This window comes from Schistocerca americana, chromosome 1 (assembly GCF_021461395.2).
Source record: "Schistocerca americana isolate TAMUIC-IGC-003095 chromosome 1, iqSchAmer2.1, whole genome shotgun sequence".
Classification (NCBI taxonomy): Eukaryota; Metazoa; Arthropoda; class Insecta; order Orthoptera; family Acrididae; genus Schistocerca; species Schistocerca americana.
The window spans coordinates 586,173,046-586,190,674 of record NC_060119.1 but is presented as its reverse complement, the minus strand read 5'-3'; the positions used below and the strand labels follow the sequence as shown (position 1 = coordinate 586,190,674).

At 42.8% G+C, this 17,629-nt stretch overlaps 1 protein-coding gene across 2 annotated transcripts in view; it reads left to right on the top strand.

The window, feature by feature from the left end:
- The window catches only part of LOC124549826 (odorant receptor coreceptor-like), a 136,419-nt gene that overhangs the window by 79,236 nt on the left and 39,554 nt on the right, over positions 1-17,629 (top strand). The window contains exon 1 of one of the 2 annotated variants that reach the window (XM_047125270.1): positions 15,820-15,909. The exons of the other annotated variant lie outside the window; for it this stretch is intronic. Within the exon in view, the coding sequence (XP_046981226.1) occupies positions 15,829-15,909 (81 nt within the window). The 5' untranslated portion in view covers positions 15,820-15,828. Of the gene's footprint in view, positions 1-15,819; positions 15,910-17,629 lie in introns of those variants that run through there. 2 annotated transcript variants of the gene reach the window in all.

The following is a 17,629-nucleotide window of genomic DNA, read 5'->3' as shown; positions in this document are numbered from 1 at the left end:
AAGAGGACCGGACTTCGTACGGCCACTTGGCACTACCAAGAGGGAAGACCATCGTGTTCAGCGTATGGCTCTTGGGCATCTTACAACGGTGACCAAACTAACTTTTATAAATTGGTTACTTTAAGGACAGCCCCGAGCCGGACGCCTTGTAGCGTGCCTTCTACTGACCCCTAACCACTCCTATCTGTGAATCCCGTTGTTTCAAGCTTGAGCTCGTTGGAGGGCACGGTGGAGATCTCTTGTTTTTTCTTATAGTAGCTGGTTTTTCCCCGGTGCCAGTGACGGCCGTATGTTGGTTAGAAGGAGACAACTTGAGGGCCTGCAACAACCTGTCTGTTTGCCGGACACTCTGCACCTACACCTGTAGTTACGGTCTGTGGTGCGATTTCGTATGACAGCAACAAGAAGCTCGGAGTGGGTTTCAGATGCTAACTCACGATTGCGTTAATATTGCCTTAAGTCCACAGTTTTAATTTTCACATATATTAAATGCATTACGTTTTTTAGAGTCCATTCAGAATTGTTCTAATTACGATCGCTTATTACGGAGCCACTAGTTGGCAAAGGTTACATGTGAAGGAAAATAAAGAAATATATAAATAAACATTTCTGTCTATCCACATGTTTCTTATCTCACCTGAAAACAATTACCCAAGTCGCTTGATATCATTACTATTTGCGTCTATATTTTATTGCATGTCGTACATTCAGTAGTAAGTAAACACTATAATATAAAAATTCTACTACATCTAAGCATTGACGCCGGCCGCAGTGGCCGACCGGTTCTAGGCGCTACAGTCTGGAACCGCGCGACCACTACAGTCGCAGGTTCGAATCCTGCCACGGGCATGGATGTGTATGATGTCCTTAGGTTAGTTAAGTTTAAGTGGTTCTAAGTTCTAGGGGACTGATGACCTCAGAAGTTAAGTCCCATAGTGCTCAGAACCATTTGAACCATTTTTGATTAAGCATTGACAATAAGGAAAAATATGTGATCAAATGAGTTAGCGTATTTCGTTCTTATCCGTAAAACATGAAATGTGAAACTAACGGAAATTCTTAACGGCAGGTGTTTCAACCTACTGCAGCTGGCGATAACCTACTCTATTTCTATTCTTCTGCTCTCCAACATACTTACGGTGTGCTTCTCCATGTTCGTTGTTTCTGTGGTAAGTAACTAACACACGTAGTGGTTTATAAAAGTATGAACAAAAAGAACCTTCTGTTTACATTATGGACGTTCGTAATTCATATTAGCTCTGTAGTGTAGCTATTTTGTACTACATTCATGTTGGCAGAAACTGATGAGTCAAACATGAGACCCACCATCTTAACAGCGAGTCGGAACGTAGTACAGCAGCGATACTGCATGGCGTGGAGTGACAAGTCCTTCGTAGGCTCCTGGAGCTATGTGCCACCACATGTGTACGAGTAGGTGACACAGTTCCTGTGAATTGATAGCCGGTGATTTGTGGGCGCGGAGCTGGAACCCGCTGAAAAATTCCATCACCGTCGAGAATGACGTCTTGTATGAAAGTCCGCTTTAATGTTCAGGTATTTCACAGCCGTCATGGCGCCTGCGGTTATTACCACAGCGGCCACGGAAGCTCGAGTGATTGTCCCATACAGTATAATACTAGTCCTACAGGTCTGCGCCCGTGGCACGGTGTGTGTTTCGAACAGCTGTTAGCCTGCCTGACGGCATATCTGAACAAGACATTCGGCCTGGTGTAACAAGAAAGGTTCTTCATCGGACCAGGTGACACTCTTCCCTAATCCACGAACCAATTTTAGTGATCTAGTGGCCACTGCAGTCGCAACTGACGGCGTCGTTGGGCCAACACGGGAACACATAGGGGTTCGTTTGCTATGGACCCCAAGTTCAACAATGTGCGCTGAACGACATGTTCCGACACACTTCTGCCTTCACCAACATTGTGCTCTGTCATTAGACATGCCACAAGTCGCTGCCTACACTACTTTATACAGTGGGCAAACCTCTGACATCCATGTTCGTTGATGAGGCGTGGACGTCCAGTACTTTGTCGCCTACTCTTCATTTCATCGTCCTATGGCCACTGACCCCCCCATGAACCATGGACCTTGCCGTTGGTGGGGAGACTTGTGTGCCTCAGCGATACAGATAGCCGTACCGTAGGTGCAACCACAACGGAGGGGTATCTGTTGAGAGGCCAGACAAACGTGTGGTTCCTGAAGAGGGGCAGCAGCCTTTTCAGTAGTTGCAAGGGCAACAGTCTGGATCATTGACTGATCTGGCCTTGTAACAATAACCAAAACGGCCTTGCTGTGCTGGTACTGCGAACGGCTGAAAGCAAGGGGAAACTACAGCCGGAATTTTTCCCGAGGGCATGCAGCTTTACTGTATGATTAAATGATGATGGCGTCCTCTTGGGTAAAATATTCCGGAGGTAAAATAGTCCCCCATTCGGATCTCCGGGCGGGGACTACTCAAGAGGATGTCGTTATCAGGAGAAAGAAAACTGGCGTTCTACGGATCGGAGCGTGGAATGTCAGATCCCTTAATCGGGCAGGTAGGTTAGAAAATTTAAAAAGGGAAATGGATAGGTTGAAGTTAGATATAGTGGGAATTAGTGAAGTTCGGTGGCAGGAGGAACAAGGCTTCTGGTCAGGTGACTGCAGGGTTATAAACACATAATCAAATAGGGGTAATGCAGGAGTAGGTTTAATAATGAATAGGAAAATAGGAATGCGGGTAAGCTACTACAAACAGCATAGTGAACGCGTTATTGTGGCCAAGATAGATACGAAGCCCACACCTACTACAGTAGTACAAGTTTATATGCCAACTAGCTCTGCAGATGACGAAGAAATTGAAGAAATGTATGATGAAATAAAAGAAATTATTCAGATTGTGAAGGGAGACGAAAATTTAATAGTCATAGGTGACTGGAATTCGAGTGTAGGAAAAGGGAGAGAAGGAAACATAGCAGGTGAATATGGATTGGGGCTAAGAAATGAAAGAGGAAGCCGCCTGGTAGAATTTTGCACAGAGCACAACATAATCATAACTAACACTTGGTTTAAGAATCATGAAAGAAGGTTGTATACATGGAAGAACCCTGGAGATACTAAAAGGTATCAGATAGATTATATAATGGTAAGACAGAGATTTAGGAACCAGGTTTTAAATTGTAAGACATTTCCAGGGGCAGATGTAGACTCTGACCACAATCTATTGGTTATGACCTGTAGATTAAAACTGAAGAAACTGCAAAAAGGTGGGAATTTAAAGAGATGGGACCTGGATAAACTGAAAGAACCAGAGGTTGTACAGTGTTTCAGGTAGAGGATAAGGGAAGAATTGACAGGAATGGGGGAAAGAAATACAGTAGAAGAAGAATGGGAAGCTTTGAGGGATGAAGTAGCGAAGGCAGCAGAGGATCAAGTAGGTAAAAAGACGAGGGCTAGTAGAAATCCTTGGGTAACAGAAGAAATATTGAATTTAATTGATGAAAGGAGAAAATATAAAAATGCAGTAAATGAAGCAGACAAAAAGGAATACAAACGTCTCAAAAATGAGATCGACAGGAAGTGCAAAATGGCTAAGCAGGGATGGCTAGAGGACAAATGTAAGGATGTAGAGGCCTATCTCACTAGGGGTAAGATAGATACTGCCTACAGGAAAATTAAAGAGACCTTTGGAGATAAGAGAACGACTTGTATGAATATCAAGAGCTCAGATGGAAACCCAGTTCTAAGCAAAGAAGGGAAAGCAGAAAGGTGGAAGGAGTATATAGAGGGTCTATACAGGGGCGATGTACTTGAGGACAATATTATGGAAATGGAAGAGGATGTAGATGAAGAAGAAATGCAAGATATGATACTGCGTGAAGAGTTTGACAGAGCACTGAAAGAACTGAGTCGAAACAAGGCCCCCGGAGTAGACAACATTCCATTGGAACTACTGACGGCCTTGGGAGAGCCAGTCCTGACAAAACTCTACCATGTGGTGAGCAAGATGTATGAAACAGGCGAAATACCCTCAGACTTCAAGAAGAATATAATAATTCCAATCCCAAAGAAAGCAGGTGTTGACAGATGTGAAAATTACCGAACTATCAGTTTAATAAGTCACAGCTGCAAAATACTAACACGAATTCTTCACAGACGAATGGAAAAACTAGTAGAAGCCAACATCGGGGAAGATCAGTTTGGATTCCGTAGAAACATTGGAACACGTGAGGCAATACTGACCTTACGACTTATCTTAGAAGAAAGATTAAGGAAAGGCAAACCTACGTTTCTAGCATTTGTAGACTTAGAGAAAGCTTTTGACAGTGTTGACTGGAATACTCTCTTTCAAATTCTAAAGGTGGCAGGGGTAAAATACAGGGAGCGAAAGGCTATTTACAATTTGTACAGAAACCAGATGGCAGTTATAAGAGTAGAGGGACATGAAAGGGAAGCAGTGGTTGGGAAGGGAGTAAGACAGGGTTGTAGCCTCTCCCCAATGTTGTTCAATCTGTATATTGAGCAAGCAGTAAAGGAAACTAAAGAAAAATTCGGAGTAGGTATTAAAATTCATGGAGAAGAAATAAAAACTTTGAGGTTCGCCGATGACATTGTAATTCTGTCAGAGGCAGCAAAGGACTTGGAAGAGCAGTTGAATGGAATGGACAGTGTCTTGAAAGGAGGATATAAGATGAACATCAACAAAAGGAAAACAAGGATAATGGAATGTAGTCGAATTAAGTCGGGTGATGTTGAGGGTATTAGATTAGGTAATGAGACACTTAAAGTAGTAAAGGAGTTTTGCTATTTGGGGAGCAAAATAACTGATGATGGTCAAAGTAGAGAGGATATAAAATGTAGGCTGGCAATGGCAAGGAAAGCGTTTCTGAAGAAGAGAAATTTGTTAACATCCAGTATAGATTTAAGTGTCAGGAAGTCATTTCTGAAAGTATTCGTATGGAGTGTAGCCATGTATGGAAGTGAAACATGGACGATAAATAGTTTGGACAAGAAGAGAATAGAAGCTTTCGAAATGTGGTGCTACAGAAGAATGCTGAAGATTAGATGGGTAGATCACATAACTAATGAGGAAGTATTGAATAGGGTTGGGGAGAAGAGAAGTTTGTGTCACAACTTGACCAGAAGAAGGGATCGGTTGGTAGGACATGTTCTGAGGCATCAAGGGATCACCAATTTAGTATTGGAGGGCAGCGTGGAGGGTAAAAATCGTAGAGGGAGACCAAGAGATGAATACACTAAGCAGATTCAGAAGGATGTAGGTTGCAGTAGGTACTGGGAGATGAAAAAGCTTGCACAGGATAGAGTAGCATGGAGAGTTGCATCAAACCAGTCTCAGGACTGAAGACCACAACAACAACAACAACATGGCCACTGACTACTGATACTAACCATATAGTAGAAGGCGAGCAGCCGACCAGATTGGTCATTTCCGAGGCGCTCGCCTAAACTGACGAACCTAAATAATCTTCCCTTTCGGATGGTCGCCTGTGTCAGTGGATTTTCCCATTTGCGGCCCGTATTCGTGTTTGCTCCTCTTATATGATATCCTCATCGCGTCACGCGCCCGCACCGCTACCAACCAGTATTCAATTTTGCAGAGGGCGGAGGTCATAATACGTTGGCTCTCCAGTGTAGTTAGTAAAAAACTATTTTTCCTGTTTACAATGAGAATTAATTTCACAGATTTGAAGCGTACCTTTTTATTGTTGCTTGTGGACCCTCAGCCACTTTGAATTTTCCAGACGACAACATTGTTCCGAAACTAGCTGAATTTGTAAGTTTCTATGTGTCACTGCAGTTTCGGCTGTTAGAACATTTCTGAATGGCCTATGACTTTTAGTTAGTTAATCTACAATGTAATATGCTCTATAGAAGCTGTTTTTGTTTTGTTTTTTGTGTTGTGTCTGGGAGAAGTGAAGACCTATTCTGTAAACATTGCTGTACGTAGAAGATTTAGACTGTTTCGAATAATTTACGAAAGCTCCCTTCATGCCGGATTGACCTGTTTCTGACATAGCAGTCGTTTATGTGCACAACGTCCGTTAGGAAGACAGGAATGCAAAAACCACAGATCAAGTAGCATAATTACGCTATACAAGTTGTAACAAAATGGTACCGTCAGTTTGTGACTGGTTGTAGACGCTGCTCCAAACGTACATCCTCAGAAATTTATTACTCAAATTAAGGCCAGTGTTTGACGCTAGTAGACTCCTTTTGGCCAGGAATGCGCTCTTTGTCTATGCTAGTCTGCTTTTTATGTCCTACCTGATTCGTCCGTCAGATATTCTCGTTGCGAAGGAGCAGAATTCCTTAACATCGTAGATTTCTCGGTCACAAACTTTGATGTGAAGTTTATCGTTAATCTCATTCCTTCTACATCTCATTACTTTCGTCTGTCTTCGGTTTATCCTCAGCCCATATTTTGTATTCGTTAGACTGCTCATTCCATTCAGTATATCCTGTAATTTTCTTCGCCTTCGCCGAGAACAGCAATGTCCTCAGCGAAGTTTATTCTCTCATCCTGAATTTTAATCCCTATTTTGAGTCCGCAACTCGTGGTCGTGCGGTAGCGTTCTCGCTTCCCGCGCCCGGGTTCCCGGGTTCGATTCCCGGCGGAGCAGGGATTTTGTCTGCCACGTGATGACTGGGTGTTGTGATGTCCTTAGGTTAGTTAGGTTTAAGTAGTTCTAAGTTCTAGGGGACTGATGACCATAGATGTTAAGTCCCATAGTGCTCAGAGCCATTTGAACCATTTTGAACCTCTGTTTTATTTCCGTCAATCTTGGTCTTCCATTCGTATCGTTCTCCCTTGGTTTTTGTACAAATTGTGTATTACCTTTAATGCCGTTTTTCTAAGAATTTCGAGCACCTTGCACCATTTTACATTTCTGAACGCTTTTTCCAGTTCGACAAATCTTATAAGAGTATCTTGAGTTTTCTTAAATCTTGTTTTCATTATCAGTCTCAACGACAGACATGCGTTTGTATTGCTCTTACCTTTCGGAAAGCCCTAACTGCACATCTTCTAACACATCCTCAATTTTCTTTTCCATTCTGCTTTTTATTAATCTTGTAAGCGACTTGGATGCATAAGCCGTTAAGCTGATATTGCCATAGTTCTCGACCCTATCTGCTTGTACTATCTTCGGAAATGTGTCGATGATACTTTTCCGAAAGTCTGATGGTATGCCTCAAGTCTGATAGATTCTACAGAACAACTTGAACAGCCGCTTTGTTGCCACTTCCTTCAATGATTCTAGAAAATCTGAAGGAATGTTTCCTACCCCTTCTGGCATATTTGATCGCAAATCTTCAAAATTATATTAAATTCTGACTTTCATACTGGATCCCCTATGTCTTCCATGTAAACTCCCATTCCTCTCCAGTCACATCAACAGACAAGCCTCCCCTTTCGTAGAATCCTTCAGTGTCTTCTTGCCACCTATCCGCTCTTCTCTCGGCACTTAATAGAGGAATTCTTACTGCACTGTTAATTTTGATGTCCACGAAAGGTTTTTCTACACTCAGAGTCAACCCTTCAGACGACCCTCTCTTTTTTGATTTTTTCTCATTTTTCCTGCTGCCGTTTCACTTTGACTTCCTTGCACTGAATGCTTTAAAGATATATAAATGTAAGGAGAATCAGTCCGAAGGAATACTGAACGAACAAATTGATTTGCACCTTCATATTTTGCCCTGCTTAGCTTTCTATGAAAGTCCCACCTTTCCTTTTGGCTTGGGATTCATTAATATCGAACAGGTAGTAAATCTCAGATAATCACCATTTGACTTGGTTTCTGGCTTGTACTTTTGTACATGTTGGGTTGTTCGTGGTTCGTGGTCATGCTCGTGGTCATGCTCGGGAGGTCGACAGTGCTTCATCCAGGTTTGTGGGTACGCCAACAAGGAAGATAAATACCTGTCTGAAGCTCGTAGGTGTTAGCAAATCAATATTACAATATTAACTCTTTATTGTCCGTAAAATACAACGGTTGAGATATGGACGTTAGGGTGACTGGTGCTGGCTTGGAAGGATGAAGCTGGCTGCCACAGAAGAACGACTTATCAAGGGCGCACCGACAGTGACAGTGTTGATGCAGCTCCGCGGCCGTTACACGGTCAGTGTCCTTGGAACCCTAAGATGCAGCCAACGCCACGCCACATGAAGCAGAGCACAGATTCCACGAGATGATGACCAGGACACCCATGACACCGTAGTAAGCTGCACGCAGGGAGGCTGCCTAACAGTTCTGCTCAGAACCTGTTTAGCCATGCAGAGAGACCGGCAGCACCAAAGTCCGCTCACACAGATGGAAGTGGACATAGGCAGCGCCACACCCCCATGATGATGGATGAAAATCTGCCACCCAAGCCCTGCTCGTTAGGCCACCATAAAGGACCACTGGATTACATTTGCAGAGCTCCCCATCAGTCTTGACTCAGCAGCTGGTGCTGCAGTTCACGGTGGCTAAGTCTGACAAGAAAAGACTTGCTGCACCATAGAAGTTCAAAGACGATCAGTATACTAGAAAGTCGGCTGACGTACCTTTCCTCTCCCGTCTGGACAGCTTAAACTGAATAGGACTCTTCCATAACAAGATTAGTATTTGTTTGTGGATGACATGACCAATCCTATAATTATAATTTGCAAAGCTACCTCGAAAGAGAAACGAGAAGATTCCCAAAAACACAACATCCTCCAATAACATGATAAACAAATATAGTACCCCAAATATATTCGAACAGTGACAGACCCACAACCTCAATACTACGAATAAAACAGTCCACAAACCCATATCGCTCAGTAATTCTGAGATGTGATCTAAGTGCATATGGCATATCTGTTATCCCTGTAACATTGCCCTTCGATCTCTTCCCTTTCTCCTTTAACGTAACATGCTGCACTGGTGATGTTCCTGATACTTACAGCAAAGCATCCACACCTCCTAAACGGCTTAAGGCGTCCTACGTGAACAATAAAGGTCTTCATTGGCAGCTGCAACTTGATGTGACAGATAATGGCATCTCTACAACCTGGTGTAGTCGTTGATACTGGTTCAGGGATTTCTTTGTTGTTTAACCGATAGATGTGTAGGGATTCATAAAAAGAAATACGTTGTCCAATTCTCTACGGAGGTAGCTTACTGATACGCTGTTTCATCTGTTACTGTCTCTCGAGCACTGTGATGTTTGCTTTTTTCACCTTCCGACAAACATCGCGCAACGTCTTCACAAATTTCCTTACTGGGTCCCCATTTTTTTCTAGTTTAGGCTTTATGAAGTCAAAAGGTGACAGCATCTTCCTATCATAAACTACTTCGTATGGTCAGAAACCAAATCTCTGTGTCTTTAGTGTTATATACAGATACGTCAAACGGAGAAAAACGTCCCAGTCATTGTGATACGTGTTTATGTAATAACTCAACATCTTGGAAATCATACGATCAATGCATTCTGTGCTCCCATTTGACTGAAGGTGGACAGGGCTAGTCCTACGCTTACAAATACATAGTAAACGACATAGCTGTTTCATCAGATCAAACATAAAGTTAGTACGCTAATCAGCAATTGTTGTGTCAGGAACACCAAATTTTCGTAGCCAGTTTTTCACCATGGCCTGAGCTACTGCATTCGCCTATTGATCACGGATTCTGACCATTGTGACACAACATGAAATGTGATCTATCCTAGTCAATATGGCAATCGTTGCAGCAGAGACACTTGATTGCTGGTAATCGCATGTTGTGCACACGGTACTCAGTTTTTAATATATTGCTCCACGTCTTGTCTCCTAGTTACCCAACAAAATTTTTCTGCTGTTCATCGACCACTTGTTATTCGACATCCACGCCGTGACAGAATATGGCTAAGTGTATGCCTCAGTACTTCATCTTCTTAAGCTGCTGTCACCACCACTCATGGTCCACACTTTCTCATTCCACATAGCTAGCCCTCAAGTACTGTCTGCCACGCAGCTCGTACCCAATGTTTGTAAGACTTCAACTTTTCTATTTAAGCCATCGGCATTGCCATGTTCCTGCCTGGTTTATGCACTATTTCATAATCGAAGTCACTTAATTTCAAAGCCCAGCATGTGAATCTACTTGACGATTCTTTCAGTCCCGGTAAGTATTTCAGTGCGGGGTTATTTATCACTACACTAAATTTTCTTCCGCAGAGGTAACAATGTAATGATGTAGATGATAGTCAACATCTCTTTCCCATAGCAGAATAATTTATCTCTGCTTTATCGGCTGCCTTAATGCATAGGCCAGCAAGTGTTCTCTTCCGCTCCTATTTTGGCTGAGAATACAACTGATAGTCAAACTGCTTGCATTGCATGATAAAATGCATCTCTCTTTAAAATCCAGAAATACTCACTCGACGTTAATGCAGGTTTTAACTTATCAAAGGCAGTCTGACAGTTGATAGACCAACGAAACTTTGCTCCCTTCTTCAACAAATGGTTCAAGGGCTCAGTAATTTTGGCAAAACCTGTGTCGAATTTTCGATAATAATTACAAAGACCGAGAAATAGCTGTAGCCGTTTCGTTGCATTTGGTGGCAAGAAATCATATACTGCAGAAATTAAATGCAGGTCAGTTTTCACACCCTCATGACAAACTACATACCCCAAATAATACATCTTCATCACTGCAAAGTTACATTTATCCACACTCAGTATCAAATGGGTTTTATGTAAGCTCTTGAACAATTCTCATATCGTTGCATATGCTCCTTTATCTCTTTGGAAAATACAGTTACGTCATCAAGGTAAACCATGCACTGCTTCATTCTAAATCCTCTTAAGTGCTCCACCCAACGACCTTTCGGAAGTGACTGGCATGTTCTTGAGACCAAACGTTATTTTGCAATATTAGTAATGACCCTGCACGATTGTAAATAAGTTCTTTGGCAGGTCTTTCAGAACTGCTTCCAACTGGTGATAACTGCTTTGCTTCTAAATACATTGTAGAAATGTATTTACCCTCACCTAAGCTGCCCAAAGTTTGCGTTTGTATTTGGTACAGAGTACACATTGGTAATAGTTCTTGAGTTGAGGTATCAGTAATCACAGCAAAATCTATATTTTCTAGTACTGCCTAGTGACTTTTTGGAAGCAACTACAACAGCTACCTCATGGTGTTTCACTATTTTCAATAACGCCATCACTGGCCGTAGGTGTTTCGGAATTCTGCATAGTTTCCTGTATACTTGAGTGTTACTACCCATTGGTTTCCGATGTTGCATAGCTGTTGTTACTGGTAATGGTCCACCAGTACTGAACAGATCTCTAACCATAGTAACCAAACTTATAAGTAGGTTGCCAACTAGTAAGCCCTTTAGCAGACTTACCTCATCTATGCCAAAATTACCTACACTCATCGAAACAATATACTCTCCACCTATTTTCCTTATGTGTTCTTCTCCAAACCAAACGATGTGACTTATCTAGTTGTCATTGCATTCTAATGGCTCTATAGAACATAATGCTTCACCTGGCTAGTCAGTACCCACACTCTCCCAGACTAACTTTTCTGTGCCTCTCTGTACTTTATTATGTGGATTGATCCTTAGTGCATGGGTCCACAGTTTATTTGGCACCACCTTCATGGCTGGTGAACCTTGTGGCATGTAGCTGGGTCCAATGGTAATAATGCCACACTGAGTTCGACTGTACACCGCTATAAATGTAAATGTCGTGTGGCTAGGGCCTCCCGTCGGGTAGACCGTTCGCCGGGTGCAAGTCTTTCGATTTGACGCCACTTCGGCGACTTGCGCGTCGATCGGGATGAAACGATGATGATTAGGACCGCTGAAGGCCTATTTTTGCATTATGCTTATCCAGCAGGTCAAGCTACAGTACTCGCCGACATGTGGCTACACTTGCATATGCTTCTGAAAACTTCTTCTCCCAATATAGCAGTGGTGTCTCCAGTGAAATCAAATCATTGTCACCTACACCACGTGATCTATATTGTGAAGACTTCAGTCTCTTCCTACCTAATAGGTTCAGACTAACGACTGACTCATGACCCTTTGTGTGCATCAAAAACTTATTTCTTTACCATTTATTTTACCCAGGAAGCAGCATTCCTTCTCTTCATGCACTTTGCAGTGTTTTGTGTTTCAAGCATTCCCTCTGTTGTTTGATGAACACTTGTTCCAGCACTGTCTATCCTGTTTCCCACTCCGAAAATCATGTGCCCGGTGCCTTACTTTCCCACATTCATAACAATGAGGATGGCATTGCTTGGGCAACAATATCAGTTTCCTCTAGATGCACTGCTACTCTGATAGCTACAGCTATATCACCCAGGTTCTCAATTCTGACATTTTCGATATGTGAGTTAGGAGCCCACAAAACACACCAATGATGCTCAGTTTATTGACTCTTGCGTAATAACTCTGTCTGCTTCGGCATGCCGTGTCAGTTTCTCCTTTTGCCCATTAATTTTTTGTGGTACATTACATATGGTTTAGCGTGAGCTTACTGCAGTAACAGAGCTATACGCTAGCATTTCTCGTCCATCCAGTATACTACTTAGCGGCAGCCTTCAAAACATAAATACAGACACTTCCCCAGTTGATTTTTCTGAAAAAGGAATTACTAAATTAGCTACTATGTGATTCACAGAAGGGATGAGATCATTCAACAACTTTTTAGCCTCTGCTGACTCGGATTCCCTTGACTGCTACTAGATTGTAAAGAGTGTATCTTTTACTGAACATGCCATTGGTTACTAACAGAGTGACTTGCCCCTTCAAAAAGCTCCTTTGTGTATCTTGGTCATACGTGTGTTTTGCATTTGTTTAGCCTCCATTTGACAAATAGAGAGATATTACAAGACTAATGTTTATGACTTATGACCCAAAGAGAATCAGAACATCGCTGTGTTGCATGGCCAACCCCGCTACTAGTATCAAACTAACTGGTACTGCTCTTGTACATTGTAACTTATGACCAGCTAAATTACAATATTGGCATCTAACAGGCCGTAAATACTCGCCTCTACAATTTCCTTTGAATTATGACAGGTCCACAGGCTCCTGCAACTTTACGAAAGTCACATTCAGTTTATGTGCCTACCCCTCTTAGTACACTTGTTCATATCGTAAAATAAAAAGCCTACCAAAGATACACTCACCAACTCGTAGTCTTGGACAGGCAGTTGAGGCTGCAATTGCAATGCCAAAGCCAGATACATTGCCAATATCGGATGCCTTCTTACAACAACACTTCTGACACCACTTGTAGCTGCAGGGAATTTGGCGCTACAGGGGTTGTAATTTGTGGACAGGTTGAGGTCGGGAGGTTGTTGGTACACCACCCAGATACTTGGATATTCCAGCATGAAGGGTAGAAGCCTGTCCGTTGCTCATAGGCATTAATAAAACAACGTTATCGCGTTAAACATTTATTGTCCATTAGATACAATGATTGAGTTATCGGCGTTCATGGCGCTGGCTCTGACGAGGCAGGAGGAAGTTGTCCACCGCGTTATATGCGACACATCTCAGGCGCCATATGGCCATGGTGCTGACGCACCCTCGGGACATCACAAGGCCAGTGTCCTTGCCACACTAAGTCATGACAGAGCCTGCGCCACGTGATACACAGCACAGCTTCCAGGAGACAGTGACCAGGGGATCTACGACACTGTTGTAGGTTGCACACAAGGAGGGAAACTACCAGTTATTTTCAGAGTCCACATATCTGTGCAGAGTAGTGTGGCGGCCTCCAGATAGGAGAGACACTGGCTGCACAGAAGTCTCCTCACAGGAAGTTGAGCAGGCATTGGCAACAGCATGTCCCATGACGACGGATGATGATCTGCTCCCAGGCCCAACTGATTATAAGGACCGCTCGATTATGGTGGTCACAGCACCTCATCTGCCTTGGCCCGGTAGCCAACTCTGCAGTTCAGTCCCTCTAGACAAGACTTGAGGATCGAAAGTGACTATACGAGCAGATGGTCGACCATTATAGGCCTCCCCCCTTGTCTGGGAAGATGCATGCTGAATAGCACTTAACTGAACAGAAATGATATTTATGTGGCTTGGACTCGTGTGCTGTGCAATCGCAAGGCAGCGATGACAGCATGTGTCCTGGTTTGGCTGTGTGCTCAGCTGAAAGGTTCCGCAACTCCGAGTTCCAGGGGAGGTAGTGGGCATATTATGCAAAATCACTGCTCTGAGTGCCGGCCGCGGTGGCCGTGCGGTTCTAGGCGCTCCAGTCCGGAGCCGCGCTGCTGCTACGGTCGCAGGTTCGAATCCTGCCTCGGGCATGGGTGTGTGTGATGTCCTTAGGTTAGTTAGGTTTAATTAGTTCTAAGTTCTAGGGGACTGATGACCACAGAAGTTGAGTCCCATAGTGCTCAGAGCCATTTGAACCATTTGAACTGCTCTGAGTACTTGTTGCATCCAACTCAGGCTTTCTTTTGACAGTCTGCACAGTCTTCATTATAAAAATATCTTTTTGTCACCATGGTGTCATTGCTAGCTTGGGCACTCAGCTCTCCCAGTATGCAGCAATAGCTTCCATGTTCACTACTGCACTCAAAATGGTTCAAATGGCTCTAAGCACTATGGGACTTAACATTTGAGGTCATCAGTCCTCTATACTTAGAACTACTTAAACCTAGCTAACCTAAGGACGTCACACACATCCATACCCGAGGCAGGATTCCAACATGCGACCGTAGCAGCAGCGCGGTTCCGGACTTAAGCACCTAGAACCGCTGGGCCACAGCGGCTGGCTACTGCACTCTCACTGGTCCTTTCTTAATGGTCTTCCGCTTGGCCATTGTCTCTTGTGTCTTGCATTGCCAGGGTAGGAGTCAAATTTTTGTGGCTGCACCAAAAGTACTACTCTGCGGTTTAACACTTCTATCCAAGCTCAACTTTTGACACATTGTGTTAGTATCATTTATTGTGTGTACTTCCAGCCTATTGTCTAGCACATTCTCATTTCTTTATTCTGTTATAAGGTCACATCACGTCTTTTTTTAGGTATCTATTAGCTTTTGCTATTTGTTTTGAGGTGTTCATTTCGTGTCTCTTTGTCCACTAAAGTTAAACCAAGTACCTGATAATCTCTGTTTTGGAAAAGCCCTTCTTGTGTGTATACACATGGCAAGAGTTTTAATTAATAAGCATTAAAAACAGCCAGATAACTGCTGAAATATGAAAACAGAGACTTCTGTTTCATTGTCTATATCCTCCTTGTAACGTACTATTATGGAAAGAAAGTAATGTAAATTTATGGCCTTTTTTTTAAATCTTTCAACACGTTCTTCAGAACTCGATAACGTAAGGAAACGTGTAGCTGAAGACAAGGAAACAGCAGTACCAGTAGATTCAGCATGATATACATTAACACACTCGAGAGCATTTATGATGCAGATTGCATGACAAAAAATTACTCTGTTCAAAAGATCGTTTGACAGATGTTATCACTGACGTCTTCATTAATGTGTCTAGGATACTTTGTTTTGCCTTATAAGCTTATCGCTGCTTTAGGGTTTGTTCAGTATTTTTTTTAAAAATACTAATGCAGTAACATTTCGTTGTTACTTTTCCACTAATGTACTACTATCTCGTACGTATCGTTCAGTCCATTAGTTACTCATATTTTGACAACTGACGCACTTGTGTTTGTTTGACACTTGCACATTAAGATAGAAATGTATACACACAATTTTTAGGTTTCAGAAATTCAGATATGTTAATTTACGTACATAATTTTCATTGATACTGTACTAACCTCTGATACATTAGCTGTTGCAGAGTGATGGAGGTTTGAAAAGAGCGATGAAAACAATAGCTGGAATTCCTAGCGTATTAGGAGAGACTGGAATGTATTGCATATTTGGTCAAATGGTTGTCAATCAGGTGAGTGTTAGAATTTCGAATGACTGTTGTGCAATGTTTAATCCTTAAAACTATTAAGAAAAAACAAATATAGCGGTAATACTTCGCCTTTGGCTTTTCTCAAGTGTGCGGTAGAGTTTATTACATAATAAATATATTCCAAATGAATTTTTTATCGTAAAGGAACATCAAAATACTCTTTCGTGCAGACAGATCGTAGGCGTACAGGTAATGTATCTGTAACTATTATCACTGCTCCATCCACTGAAACTTGCATATCTTTCTTATGTGCTCTACCTTCTAGTAACTGTACGGAACTCGAAATACATGAAAGAACATGTACAAGTATTTGTGCTGTTGTTTACTTAACTTTATTCTACAGCGTAATAGAACAAGAAATTAAATCAAGTGCGAAAGCAAAACACACTTCTCAAAATTAGTCCAAAGAACTTCTCCTCGAAGATAATGCACATGGTGTCCAGTCGACCATCGATAGTCACTCCCACACCGACCCCTCCGAACGTGCAGAGCTCCATTAATGACAGGGTACTTAAAAGTCACTTCCTGGCCCACACGAGTAGGGGGGCAGGTGTTGTTGGATGGTTATAGGATGTGAAAGTCGGGCTGGTCACAGCTGTCTGACTCAGGCGGGATCGTTGGTGTGAGACGTGCATGAAGTTGACTGTGGCGTGGTGGCTGGCTCTAGCAGCCTCCAAGCTGATTTTACCAGCTCTATGGAGACTGTGGTCGATTTTTCCAGGAGCAGGATGCCCACTGTGTATTTGTTCCATTGTAGTACTTGGTATGGGCTAGTGTACAGTGGCTACAGAAGATGTAATCAGATCTCTGCAGAACATCAAATGTGAACAGCTATCAAGAGCCTTGTTTACGAAATCAGAGTTGCATGAAGATTCTCCACGTGCTGTCTGATTTGTTGCAAGAGTTGGAGTAGTAGCACCTTGTTTGGGAGTGGCATGGGTGTGAGAAACTCTGCTGGGATATATAATGGTTCCTCATACATTAACTCCGCTCATGAAAAGCCCACATAAATTTTTAAGGTATCCGTAAATCCAGCAAAACCAGCAGCAATGCTTCAGTCCAAGAGTCTTCATGGCACGTCAGGGCGGCCTTTGAGGTACGGTGCCATCTTTCCACCCAGTAGTTTCTAGCTGGGTCGTAGCTGGTTGTCCAGTTAAGCTGGAAACAACGAAGTTTTGGCAATTACTGGAACAGTGTTGACACAAATTGGCGTCCTGAGTCGGTGGTAACGAAAAATGGACACCTAAAATGGGCCATCCGAGTTTCTATGAATGCTCGTGTGGTAGTTTCCTCAGAAATGTGTCTGATGGCAATGGCCTCTGCTCACCTCGTGCATTGATCCACTGCCATAAACAAATATCTATAACCTGTGGAAGAGGGGAGGAGTCCAACCAGATCAGTGTGGACCTGCCTGAAACGCGCGGTGTAAGTTGGGAATTGTCCTACTGAAGCATACACAAGGCGTCCCTCTTTGCTCTGTTGACAATAAAAGCAGGTGTGGGTCTTCTCCATGTATCTTCCTTGATTGATGGCCATTCAAAATGGTCTATCACCAACCTCACCAAGGCGTTAGTTGCTTGGAGCACCAGGTTGTCGATGCTGTTGAATACTTTCCATCAGAATTGGGAAGTAATGGACGAACATGGTCTAACAGTAGAAATATTGCACCATACCATAGATGAGCCACAGGGTGCATTATAAG